At 37.0% G+C, this 18,850-nt stretch overlaps 1 protein-coding gene across 2 annotated transcripts in view; it reads right to left on the reverse strand.

The window, feature by feature from the left end:
• The window catches only part of AP3D1 (adaptor related protein complex 3 subunit delta 1), a 170,876-nt gene that overhangs the window by 33,432 nt on the left and 118,594 nt on the right, over positions 1-18,850 (reverse strand). For both annotated transcript variants that reach the window (XM_007489313.3, XM_056820692.1), the window contains 2 exons: positions 1,125-1,270; positions 661-802 (listed from right to left, as the gene is read on the reverse strand). In XM_007489313.3, coding sequence (XP_007489375.2) covers positions 661-802; positions 1,125-1,270 — 288 coding nt within the window. The remainder of the gene's footprint in view (positions 1-660; positions 803-1,124; positions 1,271-18,850) is intronic.

Here is an 18,850-nt window from a genome sequence, read left to right on the forward strand (position 1 = left end):
TTGCCATAGGAAATTATTCATAGCAAACAAATACCCTAATATTTGGTTTTAGACTGAAATGTAAGAAAAAAATCAATTTAAATTCTTGTCAACATGGAAAGACTTATATTTCCTAAAGAGAATTATTTAAAAAGCAAAACAAGGCCTCTTATCTGAACTAAGATTACATCTATTTAGTTATAAAGAGAACAGAAAAACTATCAAAAAGGTATTTTTGTTTATTTCAAAAAGAAGCCTGTGAATAGAAAATGATTTGGGTATACTATACAGAGCTATTTTTAAAAAAAACGTTCTTAATGAATGTAACATATAAAAGCAAGAAGATTCAATATCTTTTTAAGAAATAGTGACAAAATGGAAGTGTTGGAGAAAATTACTCAGTTGGTACAAGAATATAAAGTTCCATCAGCAGAATGCTAGTTGTTAAATTCAGAACTACAGTTGATAAAGAGGTCTACCTCCTCATTTTAAAGGTGAGGAAACTAATGCTTGAAAAGAGTTTCTCAATTTGAGTAAAGTTGGTGATATGTCTATAGTTCAAATGAGAATGACTGTTAGCACTGTCACCCTATAGGCTCTCTAAAGAAAGTAAATAAATGAGTTGTTAAATTAAAGTCATTAAATAAAAGCCTATGAACAAGAATTTTGTAGCTTGCTTACCCTGGCCAACTCCTCTTCATCAATCTCAGGTTGTCGATGCTTAGAATGTCTTTGTTCTTCATCATGAAAAATGGTTTTGGGTTTTTCATCTTCAGAGTCACTATCTGAAGGAGGTTCATTAATCCAAGCATCTAGGTCCAGACTAAACAAGAGCAACATAATTATGTAACACATAAAAATGTCATCTTTTTTAAATGCTGAGTATCTGATATCTTGCCACAAAATGTACTCTGTCTAATCAGAAAGATCTCAACATTTTAACAAATCTGAGGAAGAGAACTGCTTCCTTTTCTACCCTCTTACTCTAAAACTGAAGCTGTGAATTACTATTTACGCTGTTCTGGTTGGTTGGCGAGATCGGTTCAGCTTAGGACTAATCATAGAAGAAATGTTACTACAAATATCTACTTTTGTGCTTTCAAGATAATCCAGTCATATACTGACACCAGATATAGAAGACTTACCCCTCTGGGACAGGAACTTTTTTCTGTGCCTTTGGAGCCACGGGGTTCAGTTCTCCAGCAAACAGGGCAATCACCTCTTCTGCCACTGGTACTTCCTTTGTTTGTAGCTTTTGAATATACTTAATCAACTGCAAGATGCAAGATGCCTAGAAAACAATAACCACAGTGTTATAAAGAAGTTGCTGAAACATTTATGTCTGTTGAGATGGGATATAAACAACTATAGCCACCCTATGTCATTCAATATTTTGTTCTGATACTAGAACAAAGGATAGTGGTGGGGAAAAAAAATTCCTGTCTAAAGACTTGCAGCTAAGAGATTCTAAGAGAGCATAAAGCTGATAGTGCACTATTTGTTTCAAAAGAAAAACCCAACATTTATTATGTCTACTAATTCTATGCAAAAGAAAAAGGATGTGTATGTATATATACACATATCCATAATGACAGACCATAGCATCCTCCCAACATCTACCGATCCCCAGGACTTTCTCAGCTTGTTTTGCTTGGCTGAGCATAAGGATTCTCCATTCCTGAGAACCACCCCCCAACCCCAAAGACAGGGACTCCTCACCTCCCTCAGGAACATCCAATGAAGTTAATCCAAGTAGCTCATCTTCCCTAGAGACAACCAGTAGAGGCTATCCAAGTTGCCCCTATACTGCCTTCCTTCCCCCAAACCTATAAGACCCTATATATCACCCCCCCACTTCCCGCTAAAAGGACTCTGTAGCCATCTAATTGACATCAGGTTCCCCCTTGCTGTTCCTCTCCTTTCTCCAACCTGAGGGGATTCTCCAGTCAATTCTACTGGTATCGGGTTCCCCCTTGCTGCTTCTCTCCCCCACCCCCTCCCGTGGGACCCCTTCACTACTCTTCTTAGTGCTGGGGCCCCTTGCCGCTTCAATAAGCAGCTATACCACCCTACTCTGGTCTCCTTGTCTCCCGAATTGAACCCCTAGTCAGACTGACAAATGGTGTTGAAATCTAGGGGCTGGTAAGGTATGACCACCCACTCTCAGGCCAGGCCAAGTCAACACTAGTTCCCTGAAACTGGTCTGATCATGAGACTTTCTGAGACCCTCTTTCTCTCTCCTTGACTCTTAGAACCTATCTTCCTCTTCTTTCCTCTGATTGTATCCCCCAACTGCCAAACACTGGACACGATATCTGCGGGTGAGTTCCCTGTTGTACTCAGTGACTATCCTCTGACTTTCCAGGAAAGTCCATGGCGCCTCTGCCCTTGCAAATCTAAATATTTAGTCTGAGTCAATCTTGCTTCTCACCCCGCCCCCGCCCCCCCATCCCTCTCATCAAGGATGCTTGGAAGAAGGGAAATCTACCTTATCTCACCATTGGCCTCAGGCCCCCTCCATCCTGAAAAGAAAGATGCTTCTTTTGGGGGCAGCAGAGACAAAGAGTAGGATTTTTGGACTTACCCACCCACTCCTTCCCATTTGTCTCAAAATTTCTTAAGGAGAAGGGCAGTCTTTGGACTGGGTGCTTAGCGGGATGCTAGAAAGACTTGTTTCAAAAAATAAATAAGAAAGACCCTGTGTGTGTGCATGAGATGTGGCTATGAGTGAGTGACAGGAACCAGTTCTCATTTTAAATTGCCAAAATCCAAACTCAAATGCTGTCCAAATTCCTTGGAAGTAAAAGGGCACAAGTTCTCTGACTTTCTGGGAAAACCCATGGCCTCTCTCTCTTCCTTCAGGCATGCCATTCCCCCAACCCCTACCTCAGGGGCAGAGGCTCTGTGACTGTCTCATCTGTCTCCTCTGCCTCTGTCCCAGTAAACCACGCCCCCCCACTTCACTTTACTTCCCTTTTTTCGGTGACAGATTTGGCTGATCACAAAGATTACAGTACGTATATGCTTATGTTGTTTTGGAAATAACATCTTAATTCTTAATTGTGCTGGACTTAGGAAATTTTTCAGGCTCTGAATATAATAACATTAGAATTCAGTCCTGTTTGCTAAATGTGACATTCTGAGCTTTACAGTTTGAAAAACTCAGACCTTCCTAGCTGATTAAAGAGTTCTGTGATTAGTCAAGAGTGAAAGAAGCAATTAAGAACTAAGATTTTTCAGTCAAGAAGTACTCACAAGCTCCTTTAAACTTTTGAAACTTTAAATATAGTATGGAACATCTATCAGAGTGAAGTTTATTTGGATTGTGAAGCAAGTAGGAACATTAAAAGTTAAGACAGAAAGTTGTAATGAATTTTTAAGTAAAGGATTTGAAGGTTGTAATGAATTTTTAAGTAAAGGATTTGAAGGTAAAAGGTATGAATGTTTTGAAACTAAGAGAAACCAATCAAGTATTTTCCTCTTCTCTCAGTACTGAAGCCACCATTAATCAAAGAATTGTCAGTGGAGATTTAATTCCCTACAAAATTGTTAACCCGTTTTCTGCACATTTTCCTTTAGCTATAACTTTTGTTCTGTGTGAACAATCACTACCTCTGTAAAATGGAAAGTATTGTTTGAGGTAAAAGCTTTTTGGACTGCAACTAATATTATTTTGAGTTTTTAATTCAGGTATTGCTGTCCGATGGATCATTGATCAGTATGCTGGTAATCCATCATTCAAGAGAAAAGCTTCAAGGTACTCAGATGGAGTGTAATCCTGAACTATCACCGAGGGAGGTTTTAAAAGTTATGGGGACAATTTCAGCATCACTGAGATGGGATCTTTTCCAACTGTGGATCCCACCTGATTATTCCTGAGCCTGGCTGTGAAATGCAACTGTTATATATTTATCATAGTTATTAAGTTAATATTATATATATATTCATATATATTTACATATATACTACTATATGTGTGTGTGTACTATACACTACACTACTATATATAATATATAATATATATATTCTCTCCATGAATGTATTAGCTGAAAAAGAAAGGAAACTCAGACCTATGAAAAAAATGCAACAGTAAGGGTTAGAATGATTTGAAATTCTCAAGACATCTTCAAATCTCAAATCAGATGGCAGACACCTCCTCTATAGAGCTTTTTTTAATTCCCTCTAATTGTTAACATTTGGTCCTGCCTCAAATATCCCAAGGGCACCTAGTTTTTTTTATCTCTCCTTTGTCCCTTTTACTTCATACTCTATATTTCACCTTCTAACATAAGAAGTGAAATCTTTTTTAGTTATTCATGTACCCAAATGATCCTGATGGAAACCCACTTACTGAACAACAAGCATTTATACTGAATGCCTTCCAAATGCCAGGTACTGTGCTAGTAGGCACCAGGGAAGCAAAAACCAAAGTAGAACAGCTCAAGGAGCTCCCATAATAGCAGGAGATTCAACATATTCCCAGACAAGTAAATACAGATTATATAAACAAAATAAATGCATAGTAATATGCAGGAACAACTGAGGAAATCAGGAAAACCTTCTTGAAGGAGGTAGTACATAAAAAGGATAGCCTTAGGAAAGGAGAAAGCAATAGAATATGAGAAGAAACACAAGTGATGAAAAGTCAGCAACAAAAAAAATAGAGAAAGATGACTGAGAGGAAGACAGATAACTGCAATTAGGATCTTGAACTGAAAAAGGAACTATAAAAGGAGTTCAGGAAATTGACTGTATACCAGGTAAGAGAGGAACAATATAATACTGATGCGAGACCATCCATTATACAGAAATATGTTAGAAAAACTTATTTTTTAATATTTTGATAATTTAAAAAAATTCATTACTTTGCCCCTTCCTAATAACCATGCTTAACCCACTATAACAAATTTTTCAAAAGCATCAACACATCAATTATGTCTCCCAGCATAGAGCATTCCACTCCCAGTCTATAGGCTATATTATGAAGAAGAAAATGCTTTATCAGACATCATCTGTGATGAAAAGGAATCACTACATTAATATAAATTCTGATTTTTGTGCTATTTCTGCAAAAATGAGAGCATCTAATAATTTCTTGAATTGTCTTTCATGATTTAAAAATTAGAAGAAAAAAGGAGAATTTGTAGTTCCGTAATTCTGTCATTAACAACAACAAAAAAAAGATTGGTTGTAATGATCATGGTTCTTTTAGAATTTGTGCTAGGAAAACAGAAGATAGATATAGTTTCATATGCAGCATAAATTTTGGGAAAGCAGTTCTCAAAGGGTTCACAGAAATAGGATTCTATGGAGTAAAATTCTATAAACTTTCAAGAATAAGATTTGGAAAACATAAAGAGGAACTATTTTGATGAAAAAAAAGGTTAAGTTGCCTAAAGAGACGAACAATGTAGATGCACATGAAACTCACTGACTTCTTTATGTTCTTAAAAAAACTTTACAATGAAGGGGAGAAAGGGCAGAAATAGGAGAATTATGGCTCTGAGGAGAGTGAGAAGTAGGCTGAAGAGATTGAATTAAGGATTCGAAATGAGATAAAGCTGGTGAAGAAAGCTAATTACAAAGGACTTCTGCCAAGATGGTTGAATGGATCACAGATCTCCCAGTTCCCAAATAAAATCTCAAGTTTATACTAGACTCAATAAAATGATCAAGAAATCCAGTGAGAAACAAGTGACTTCAGACACCCAAGAAAAGAACTACACGAAGCTCAAAGACAATTAGAAGAGGGGCCTGGGGGCAGCTGGGTAGCTCAGTGGATTGAGAGCCAGGCCTAGAGATGGGAGGTCCTAAGTTCAAATCTGGCCTCAGACACTTCCCAGCTGTGTGACCCTGGGCAAGTCACTTGACCCCCATTGCCTAGCCCTTACCACTCTTCTGCCTTGGAGCCAATACACAGTATTGACTCCAAGATGGAAGTTAAGGGTTATTTAAAAAATAATAATAATTGGGTTTGATTTCTGGCTCTGCTACTTAACACCTGTATGACCATGGGCAGGTCACTTAACTTTATAGCCTCAGTAAAATTAGTCATATATTCCTAACCAGAGACTGGACACTTATAGCTTGCAAATATCTCTATCTGGAGGCAAGACTCAACAGCTGTCCAAGAAAAGCACCAGGGTGATCAAAAAGTTTCATAGTGGGGAACTTGGAAGTCCCAGGGAATGCTCACATAAGTTCAGCTCCCTCAAAGTCTCTGAAGTCCCTATCATTCTGCACTGAGGACAAAGTTTGGCCCTGTCACAAAGCCTCAATTAAAAAAGTAAAGCTGGAGAGAGAAATAAATAAAACACCAACTAGTCTCAAAAAGTATTGCAAATCTAGTGATCTCTCAAATGGAAAATAATGTAAAACTTACAAGCACAGACTCAAAAGGGAAAAAATTATTTTATAAGGATTATATGAATACCTAGAAGAAGTGAAGTATAAGATTAAAAAATGAGATGAAGGGATAGAGAATGACATAACATGATAGTAGTATTCTCAGATTAGAAGTAGTTATAGTTTCAGGGCTAAGTACTAAGTACTAGGAGAGGAACAAGATCACAAGTAAGCAATAGCTTTGTGACTCAGATTCCAGGAACAGAGGAGGGTCTCAGTTCCATATATAGCTCAGAGTGAAGCCTACCAAGGAATAAATAGGGCAAGAATAACAGACCAAAATGATGCCTACAGTTCTCTCACTCTGAACCAATAAGGCTATCTGGCGGACTGATATAGGCTGTGTTCATCAGCAATCTACTACTTCTTAGATCCAAACCTAGGTCAGGAAAATGTAGAGCTCAGATGAGAAGGAAGCAATTATACTTTGTCCTACATCAAACCACTCTTGGTGTATAGAAAGCTTGCAGATTTCTAGCCTGAGTTGTCTGTGATCTACTATAATAACATTCAGTAACTACCCAAAAGCAACAACGAGCCCAAATCAAACATTCCTTCCAGAAGAGTCTGGCCCTAAGATCAAGTCCACATTAAGAAAGTAAGCTAAATGAATGAGAAAGAAAAAAAAAGATGTCTACCATAAGAGTTATAATGGTGTTATGGATGATCAGAGCACAAACTCAGAAGAAGAAAACAACTCTAAAAATATCTGGAGCAAAGCCTCAAAGTAAAACACAGCTTGGGCAAAATTAAACTAGATCTGGGGGCAGCTAGGTGACACTGTGGATATAGCATCAGGCCTGGAGTTCAGAGGCCCTTGGTTTAAATCTAGCCTCAGATACTTCCTAAATGTGAGACCTTAGGGAAGTTAATTAACCATATTTGCCTAGCTCTTGCTCTTCTGTCTTAAAAGTTGTTACTAGGACAGAAAGTAGGGGTTAGAAAATTTAGGCTAGAATTTCTAGGAAACATGAAGCAAGAATTTTTAAAAAAGAGTTAAAAAATGTTTTTGCCACTGAAATGAGAGAATTAGAGGAAAAAAATGGAAAAGAAATGAGAGGTATGGGAGAATTAGAAAACAGAATGAACTTGGTCAAGATATATAAAAACTTGTCCAAGCAACAAATCCCTGAAAATCAGAATAGATGAAATAGACACCAATGAAACAACCAAAAATATTAAAAGAAAATTAAAAATAGAAGTAATCCCCAGATGAAAACTCCCAGGAATATTATTGCTAATATCCAGAGTTTCCAGGTTAAAAAACAAAACAAAACAATAATTTAAAAAACAAGAACAAAAACTGAGGATGCCATATTTCAAGAATTGATACATGAAAACTGCTCAGATCTCAAAGGACCAGAACGAAGAATTTGAAAGATACCACGAATCAGTTTACAAAAGGAAAGTCTCATGAATATATTGCCAAAATGTGGGAACTACCACATTAAAAAACAAAGGCAACAAAAGCAAGAGGCTTTCAAACAAGAATAACTTATTCTGAAAAGTTGAGCATAATATTACAGGGTGAAAAAAATGAGCCCTTAATACAATAGAGGATTTTAAAGCATTGGATATAAAGAGTACAAAATCTGAAACATAAAGAAATGAGTCCAGAGAAAGGTAACTGAGTAACTGCAAGAAACTGATGATACATTGCTAACATTCTAGCCTTTGTCTAGTGCCATAAGAAATGACAATAGACAAACCATATCTCAAGATAAAATAAACAATCCACTTCCTGATAGAGAAGTGATAGACATAAGGTACAAAAAGATAACACATTTGTAGAAACTGAAGCCACTGTGAATTTGTTTGCTTGACTATGTAGGTAAGTGATGTCAATAGCAGAAGAGAGATTAAAAAAGGCTGCAATATTATGGAAAAAACAAACAAACAAACAAAACGACCAAAAAACAAAACAAAACAGAATGATGGTCCTGTCAAAAGAAGACAAATAGGATTGTTTTTAAAGTAGCCTGTAGAATTCTATTATATATACTTTAAGGAAATTTTAAGAAAGGCAATTAAGGACAATTATAATTTTTAGAACTTTTCAAAAATTATAGTAGAAGAAAATGGAAGATACAAAGAAAGGCTAGGAGGTTGTTCAAGTCAAACTATAACAATAATAGAGTGAAGAAAAGGCTGAGACACTCCTTAATTTGCTTCTGTTTTCTCTGGCAGGGAGAATATTATTTGAACTAGAAAGAATTGAACAAAATGGTCAAAAGGCAGTTGATGTACTCAGGATAAGTACCTATTCATCTTTTATGTGTTCATGTTATCAAGTTTAAGGGAACTACATCCCCAGGTATAAAAAAAAAAATGAAGGATGTGACCGATGAGTCACTGTCAGTGCTCTTTAAAAGCGAGAGGAGCAGAACCAGGAGAACATTGTACACAGAGACAAACACACTGTGGTATAATCGAACGTAATGGACTTCTCCATTAGTGGCGGTGTAATGTCCCTGAACAATCTGCAGGGATCAAGGAGAAAAAACACTATCCATAAGCAGAGGACAAACTGTGGGAGTAGAAACACCGAGGAAAAGCAACTGCCTGACTACAGCGGTTGAGGGGACATGACAGAGGAGAGACTCTAAACGAACACTCTAATGTAAATATTAACAACATGGCAATGGGTTCGAATCAAGAACACATGTGATACCCAGTGGAATCACATGTCAGCTACGGGGGGTGGGGGAAAGGAAAAGATTGATCTTTGTCTTTAATGAATAATGCATGGAAATGATCAAATAAAATACTATGAAATTAAAAAGAAAAAAAAACACTCATGAAGGAAATAAAGTAAAAAAGGCATGTTCTACAAAAAAAAAATACTGTAGTGAAAGGTAAATGTTCTAATTAAAAAAAAATAGGATAAAGAATGAAGTCTGTAAATTCTATAGTCTAATAAACATGACTTTTAATTCTTGGCAAAATTCTGGAACATTATTTAAGGAACATCTAGATTAAGATGAACAGGAAGTAATAATAATAAAAAAACCAATATGGATTCATTAAGAACAGATTTTGGGGTGACTTAGTGGATAGAGTAAGGCCTAGAAACAGGAGGTCCTGGGTTCAAATGTAGCCTCAGACAGTCCCTTGACAGTCACTTAACCCCAGTTGCCTAGCCCTTACTGCTCTTCTGCCTTGGATTTAATGGTTAGTATATCTAAGGCACAGGTGCTTAAAAAATTATGTCAGGGGGCAGCTGGGTGGCTCAGTGAAAGCCAGGCCTAGAGATGGAAGGTCCTAGGTCTAAATCTGGCCTCAAGACACTTCCTGGCTATGTGACCCTGGGCAAGTCACTCCACCCCTATTGCCTAGCCCTTACCACTCTTCCTGCCTTGGAACCAATACAAAGTATTGATTCTAAGGTGGAAGGTAAGGGCTTAAAAAAAATGCATCCAGCAACACTTCTAGGAATTCATACTTGGTCTGGTGTTCCTGGATAAAACCATACTTGTCTAGCATTCCCAGGATTCCCTCTCTGGAGGTTTCTTATTTCTCAGTTGCAGATGTGGCCCTAAAAGGATACCACTTAATTTCTCCTTTTTTTGGTTGTGTTCCTCTAATATAATGTAAGGTCCTTGACAAGTGTGAAAGAATTCTTTACTATATTGTCTATCCCAGTTAACACTAACACTAACTTAAGTACCCCTACTTAATACCTTACTAGAATGAAGACAGGATTAACTCCCCCTTGTCTACTATTGAATTGAATCAACTAAAGATTAAACACCTTACTTAGTATTAGGTGAGAAGCTAGCAAGGTACTTAGAGAATTCACACCCTTAGAAATTCAACCAGCCAGGATTCTGTGAATCTTTTTGATGTGAGCTAAATCTTCAGAAGGTAAGAAGTTGATCCTACAGACACTGCCCCCTGGGCACTGCTAGACAATTCTGGAAACTGTAATTGGCCCCTGTGAAGAGGGGAAGGGACAAGAAGTCACCACAAAAAGCAGATTGCCTTTGAGAAGATAGTCTCCAAAGATTGTCTTCTGGAGATAGTCTTAAGAGTCTCCCAGGGAGCTTCGCTTGAGACTACGACTTGGATCGTGAGCTTGGAGCTTGGCTTCTACTTGGGACTCTGACTCTTGGATTACTTCTTTGGGTAAGTAAAAGGCTGACCCCTTTCCTAGCTTCTAGAGAAACTAGTTTCCATCTTGGAGGGAGGCCACATGGTTACTCACTACCAGCCTTCTTAGTTGAGAGCTAATTAATCTCTACCTGGATTAAGCAGACCTGGAGCTAAATATTTAGGTTGATAAGATAGATAACTTCTCTACTCCCCTCACATTTCTCTTCTTTATTGTTTTCTCTCTATTTGTAAATATTTGTAAATAAATTTCTGACTCAAGATATAATAAATATACTGCTGACCACATAATTTCACATAATCATCATCCAACCATTAATTTTAACCTTTACATGAGAGAACTGTCTCATTTACTTGGGCTTACATCCTCAGTTTTTAGCACAATGTGGCATATACTAAGCACTTGACAGATATAATTCCTTCCTTCCTTTCCTTTCTATAGCTCTCCATAAATGACACAAAATTAAGAGGAATATCTAACATTGTTTAAAAGAATTAGGTTCCCAAAATTTTTTGCAAGGGTAGAACCTTTGGCTGAATCTAGTAAATTAAAATGTAATGAGCATAAATGCTAAAGTCTTACACCCAGAGCAAAAAACAGCTTTGTATAGAATGGGGCACTGCTAGATAGGAATTTTTCTGAAAAGGATCTAGGGTTTTCAGTAGGCAACAGGTTTGAAAATAGCCAATTATATTTACAAGGCAGTCAAAAATGCAACCTAAGGCTACAATGACAGCAACTTAGTATCTAGGACTCATGCAGTGACCATTCCACTGTATTCTACCCTGGTCAGACAGTATCTTCAAGCATTTTGAATGGCTCTGGGAGTCATATTTTTACAAGAACATTGATAAGTCACAGAACAATTAGGATAGAGAAGGGTCCTCTGGAACATGACATAGGTTTTCTAGTTTTGTTTTAGTTATTAACAAAACCCTTGTGTTGTCTTAGAATACAATTATCTTTCTAAATTCAGGTCTCAATATTTCATTCTTCTGGTCAAGATTCTTCATGGCTCCAGGCTATCTCTTATATAAAATATAAACTCTTCAGACCGATATTTAAAAACCACTGCAATATGGCCCCAGCATACCTCTCCAAGTTTATTTCACTATGTTCCCCTTCACATACTGGACATATAAAATCCAAGCTAAGCTGGCTTACTTGGTGTTCCCTAAAACTCATCACTCTGTTGTGTATTCTCTGAGCCCTGAAACAAGTACAATTGGGATATACTTATTACTCTATCACTGTAGACACTTAGCTTCATTCAAGGCCCAACTCAATCTCCTACAAGGAGCCTTTCCTGACTTATCTTCATTTTCAATATGTTCTGTCCTTATCTCCAAATGACCTTACATCCTGTTATTTTTATACCTCTCCAAAGTGACCACTTTCCTCCCACCAGGCTATTCCTTACATCCCTAACACAATATATGCTCCATGAGCTCAGGGACTACTTGTTATGATGTTTTTGCATCCACAATACCAGACAAAAAAATTTTGTGTTAAATTGAGCCTAGCACATGGTAGTTGATTTTAAAATGGGAGTCAAAATGAATTGAATTACAATATTCAAAGATAATTTCATTCATACCAAGAATGCCAAGAGAAAGAAGGGAAGAGGGACAAGGAGCAGAGTGGAATTGGATTCTGAACTCAGTTCAGGAGATTGAGTTCAGTGGAGGACTGGAACCCAGCTTGGAGACAGTCTTGTGGTGAGTGATTAGACTGATTCCCTTACCCTTAGGCTCAGGGAGGCCACTTTAGCCAAGGCCCTTAACTACTGCCTGGCTCAGCCTAAGCCAGAGCAGTTTAAGTTAATTCTTTCTCTCTCTCTCTCCTTTCCTTAATCCCTTCTCTCTATATTAATTAAAATCACCATAATTCCCAGCTGACCTGGGTATTCTATTATTTGGGAATTTTCCCTGGCAACCTTTAAATCTAGATTTCAAGTCAAAACAGTAAAATTATCCTTACAGTTTTGGCTGACCACTTCGGTTGTGACGAAAACCCTCAAATTTCTGTGAAATCTCTTTCCTTTCTCTCTTTATTACTTGCTCAAGTCAGTCAGTCTTTTTAAACGTGCTAACCCGGCTGCAAAACACAGCTACAAGAGCAGGTGAGTAATTTCTCCTTATATCAAATAGAACACAGCTCAGCAACAGGGCCCTAAGGTCCTGACTAGGAGAGCTGTTTCTAAATCTCCTTTCCTTTAGGGAACTGCCTAGGGAAATCTGGAGAAAGTTTTGGCCTTGTAGAAATATGTGGTTACAGCCAGTTCACAACTTACTTAACAACGGGCTTATCAGCCCCATGACCAAATTTGCAAATATAGTATGCCTTGTCTCTCTGAAATGGCTCATCCCATGGAACTTATGGTAAAGTCTAATCAACACACTCCTCCTCCTTGAGATTTTGATTGTTGGCAGAGACTTTGTATAGATTTGTAGACTTTTCTTTGGAGCTAGTTTTTAAAATGTCTGTTATACTGTCTATGTTTCTATCCAGAGCTGTTTCATTTGCTTTGGCAGTGCTTTTCTGTTTCCATTTGTACTCTCATGTGCTTTCCTTTAACATGTGCAATGCTCTCTTGTCTGTTCTTTCTGGTTGTTCTTTCATAGCTTTCCATTATGTCTTCTTTCATAGCTTTCCATTCATAGGGACTGTTGTTGATTATTGCTAGGGCTATTTGTATTATTGATTTATGACTAAGGCTATTTGTGTTGTTGATTATGACTAGGGCTATTTGTTTCATATGTCATATTTATGTATCTTCATTGATGGTAATGTTGAGTGTGATGCAATTTTACATGTGAAGCATGGAACCATGGATCTTTTTATCAACCTTTATAGATATTGGGGTTGTCATTACAACTGTTGTTGAACTGATCCATCTTGTTTCTGTAGGAAATTCTCTATTAAAGTTCTTGACATATACTTTGTCTCCTGGTTTTATCTTATGCAGTGAAAAATCTAGTGGTATTGTTTGCACAAGTAAACCCAATTTTCTTAGTTTGTCTAATCTACTTTGTAATTGTTTTAAATATTCATGAAATATACATTTCCCTTTAACATAGTCAAGTATGATGACTTTACTGTCCTACCATGCCAAAGTGGTTTGTGATATATGCAAGTCAGTCTTAGGTCTAGTTCTAGTCTAGTTGAACAAAGCAAGAGGCATAACATCTGTCCATTTTCAATGTGTTTCTGAACAATTTACCTATATGTGTCTTCAATTCTTTGTTCATCCTTTCTACCTGTCCTGAACTTTGGGGTCAATAAACCAAGTGATAATTACATTTGATCCCCAAGTTTTTATAGATTTCTTGCAGAACTTGGGAAGTGAAATGGGACCCCCCCCCAAGTCTATGGTATCGGGAATGCCACGTCTAGGTATTACCTCTTTTAATAGAAATCTCACTACTGTTGCTGTGTCATTTTTCTTGGATGGACATGCTTCAACCCATCCTGTCAGTCTATCCACAATAACCAATGCATATTTTTGTATCCCTTATTTTGGGGAATGTGAATTTAATCAATTTGAATACATTGGAAAGGCATGTAGCTGAGCGGTCTGCCTCCCAATGCTATGTTCTTAAAATATCCTTGATTATACTTTCTGCATGTTTCACATGCCTGACAAGTTTTAATGGCATTAGTTGTTATTCCTGGTGCCATCCAAATTCTCTATATTGTATCCAGAATCCCTTGCATCCCATAATGCCCTTTGCATGAATTATGGTGCATAGATGTTGATAGTTTTTTAGGGAGAATCTGTTTACCCCCTTGAGCAATCCAGATGCCTTTAATTAGTTTAGCGCTTAGCTGCTCCTTCCATGACTGTATTCCTTCTCTGTTGTAAGCTTTGGTGAGATTGTGCCTTTCAATCAGAGAGAAATTCAGCACACGGTGGGGTCCGAACCTCGCAGAGTATTTTGAGGTTACGTCTGCTCTATCATTTCCTAGGGATATTCTGTCCTTTCCATGAGTATGTGCCTTGCAATGGATTACGGCCACCTCTTTTGGAAGTTCTACAGCTTTTATAAGAAAGTCTATTAATTTGCCACATACAATTGGTTTCCCAGCCGAAGTTTTACATCCTCTTTTTTTCCATATGTATGAAGACGAATGCATGGTGAAGAAAGCATAATTCGAGTCCAAAAAAAAAAATGTTAATCCATTTTCCTTTAGCTAACTCTAAGGCCATGAACAGAGCCTTGAGCTTGGCTCCTTGAGTGCTAATACGACTTGGCAACGATGCATGCCAAAATGTTTTGTCATTGTCAACTACAGCTGCTCCTGTGAGTCTCCTCTCACTGTGAATATAGGGGGACCCATCCATGTATATCTCTATTTCTGGATTGATAAGAAGTTTGTCTTTGAGCTGTTCATTGGGTTTGTGCATCATTTCTACTACTTGATTACAATCATGTAATTCTTCTCTACCTATTGGGCAAATCAGGAATCAGAGTCCCTGGGTTCAATCGTGCACTTCTATGAATACTGATGTTATCATTGATTAACAAAATGATTTCATACTGGGATATTCTTGCATCGGTGAAGGAATGCATATTCTGCGACCTTAGCAGTTTTTCTATTTTGTGCGCAGAATACACATGCAATTTACATCCCAATACTATATCATATGATTTCTTGACCATCAGAGATGTGGCTACTACGCTCCTGAGGCAATGCACCATTCCCTGTGTGACAGAATCGAGGACAGAACTATAAAATGCAATAGCCCTTAAATTCAGCTCAAAATACTGCACTAGCATTCCAGAAAAGATGCCTTTAGCTTCATGATCATACAAGGAATTCTTTCTTATAATCTGGTATTCCCAAAGCTGGAGCTGAAAGAATAGCAACTTTTAACTGTGACAAAGCATGCAGGTGTTCTTTGCTTAATTACAACGGTTCTTTAATTTCTTTCTTTGTCAAATCAGTTAAACATTTGAAAATATGGGAATATCCTACTATGTATTGTCTTGAGAAACCAGCAACCCCTTGAAATGTTCTAAGCTCTTTCTTAGTCCTAGGGATGCCCAGCTTCTGTATGTCTGCTATTCTTTTATTAGAGATTTTCCTGGTCACCATTCTAATATGAATGTTCTCCTTGAGTGACAGCTCAGCAGTCCCAGCTTCCCCAGCTCTGCTGCAGACTTTTCCTATTTATTCTCCTCCTAGGGGTGGAGCCAACGTGGCAGAAAAGTAGGAATTAGTATGAAGTGCTCTCCTCCACAAAACTACTCCAAACAAATCTAGAAAATGCACTCAACAAATTCTGATATGGAAATCCAGAAAAATATCACAGTTGTCATTTGTCCAGTCAGGTCAGCAGAGGGAGACATGAAGGGGCAAGAGAATACAATACAGAGTACATGAGTGCCCAGTGTATATCAGAGGGAGAAGAGATTCCAGATCCATACCAGGGTACCGCCAAGATCCATACTTGGGCACTGTGGTGGAGACAAGTCTACTGGCAGCTTCTACTGCAGACTACACAGGAGCCTGAGAAGGGGATCTGTGCACATGTGGCATTCTGGGTAGGGTGGCACTGGGCAGTGTAGTAGCAGCAGCAGGAGTGTGGCTCAGACCATAGGCACAAAAGTGTTTAGCCCAGCCTGCTGAGAAATAACAAGGGCAAGGACCACCAGAGTTTTCCAACTAGCTTAGAGGATAGAGTCTTAACAACTGTCTATTCTTACACAGAATAAAACTCAGGTCAGGATCCTGCAGAGCTCAGACCTAAGAAGGTAGCAATCAGACTCTACCCTGAAACAGATCACCCTGAAAGCCCTGAAAACAAATAGATCACTACTCTGTCCCTTATAAAAACAACACTTAATGGCCCCAAAAAGCATCAGTAGAACTATAGGCCAAACATTACACTCAGAAGTGCTAAAGAGCCCAATATGAACATCAAGTTCAAAGTCAGGAAATAATCTGGAAGAATGAACAAACAAAAAAGAAAACTACCATAAGGAGATATTATGATGGCAGGGTTCATTCAGACATAAACCCAGACAAAGAGAATGACTCCAAAATATCTACAAGTAAAAAAACTCAAAGAAAATATGCATGGGAAAAAAATTTAACTAGAACTCTAGGAAGAGATGAAGCAACAAGTTTAAGAAAGTTTAAGTTTCAAAATGTTAATACGTGAATCATGTAACCATGGAAAATATTTTTAAAATAAATAAAATTAAATAAAAATAAAAATGTTAATAAATTAAAGTGCTTAAAGAAAAACTTGAAGTGAGCTATGGAAGAAAGGATGGGAAAAACAAATAACAGGTTGACTCAAAAGGTATAAAACCTGACCCAAGCAACAAACTCCTCGAAAATAAGAATGAAGCAAAATGAAGCCAATAATTTCATGAGGTAATGAGAAATATTAAAACAAACAAAAAGTCAATTGAGAAAAAATAAATAAAAATGTAAGATATCTCATAGCAAAAACAATAGATCTGGAAAGCAGACTGAGGAGAAAAATTTTAAAAATTAATGGATTATCTGAATAACATGAGCAAAACAAGAGGCTAAACATATTTTATGAAATCATAAATGAAAACTGCCAAGACCCCTTAGAACTGCAGGGCAAAATGGAAATAGAATTCACTAGTAATCTCAAAAAGAAATTTCAAAATGAAAACTCCCAGGAACATCGCAGCCAAAACCTGGAATTTCCTAGTCAAAGGAAAAAAAAATACTGTAAACAGCCAGAAAGAGCGAATTCAATTTCAAAGGAATTGCAGTCAGAATCACACACAGTAACAAAGAAAACTATAAAGGAGAGTTTGGAATACCATATCTCAAAAGGCAAAGAACACAGGCTTACATCTAAGAATAACTGGCCCAGAAAAATTTAATATAATCCTACAGAGGGGAAAAAAATGAATCATTAGTCAAAAAAAGGACTTATAATCAATCCTGATGAAAAGAACAGAAATAAATAGAAATTCAAATACAAGAATGAGAAGCAGCATAAAAGAGTAAACATAAATGAAGCATAAGGGACTAATAAACAAGAATACACTGCTAACATTTAGCTATGAGACAGATGATTCATGTGTCCTTTTCAGAACTATGAATGGATATTCAGAATGGATATTCTGTATGTCTGCTATTCTTTTATTAGAGATTTTCCTGGTCTGAAAATCCCTGAAAGGATGGATAAGTCCATTTAGATAAAGTCTAGGAATAGCTGCTATGTCTTGATAATTTGAATTTTTAAATGTTAAGAGATATACATTGGGAGAAGAAAGGAGGGAAAGGAAAGTTAGGGGAAATTATCTTATAATCGAAGTGCGTTAAGTTGACATCTATACAAACAAGAAAATAGGTGACACTTGAATCTCAGTCTCATTTGAATTTTTCAAAAGATGAAAAAAATACATACCACACAGACTTGGATACAAAAATATTTTCTATTCAACAGGAAAATAAAATGGAAAAGAGAGAGAATTTGAGGGCAGATTAAGGGAGGAATTATCCCTAAGCAAAACAAACTAAGGATATAAAAAAATATTTATGGCACTTTTTGAGGTGGCAGAGAATCTGAGGGGGTGCCTATAATTTAGGAAAGGGATGAAAATGTCAGAAAGAACAAGTTACAATGTAATGGAATACTATTGTGCTCTTATCAACATAATTCTCCAACCTTGATTCTAGAGGCTTAATAATGAAACATGCTATCTACTTCTTAATAGAGAGATGAAGGACTCAGAATGTAGAAATGAGGCAAAAGTTTTAGATATAACCAATGTAGAGTTTGTTTTGATTGACTATATATGTTAGTAATAGGTTTTGTTTTTCTTGTGTTCTTAGTTGAGGGGGCAAATGGTACAATGGGAAGATAAAAAGGGTTTTGACTAATTAAAAAAAATACTTGTGAAAAAATAAATGCTTGTTGATTACTGAGTTGATATGAGACATCAGAGGAAACACTAAATTAGCAGAAAATGCTTAAGGCATAATAATCACAGATCTCATTGATGATCAGCACTTAAAATGCTAGAACTACAAAAGATTGTAGGACAAAGACAAAAAGGTACCTTAGAACACAGAATATTAGAACAAAACAGGACCCTAGAACAAAGAATGTCATAATTTAGAGATTGTGTGGATATTAGACTAGTAGAACTAGAATCTATTTTAGAGGGGATTCAGGGATTCTTAATTTCAGGTCCATGAACTTGTTTTTTAAATATTTTTTATAACTCATTTATTTCCCTCAGAATCCTATGTATTTTAATTTGTACATTTAAAAACACTCTGTAAAGGGGTCCATAGATTTCATCAGATTGACAAAGGGGTTCAAAAACCAAAAATGGTTAAGAATCTCTGAAA

This window comes from Monodelphis domestica, chromosome 3, assembly GCF_027887165.1.
Source record: "Monodelphis domestica isolate mMonDom1 chromosome 3, mMonDom1.pri, whole genome shotgun sequence".
Taxonomy (NCBI): domain Eukaryota; kingdom Metazoa; phylum Chordata; class Mammalia; order Didelphimorphia; family Didelphidae; genus Monodelphis; species Monodelphis domestica.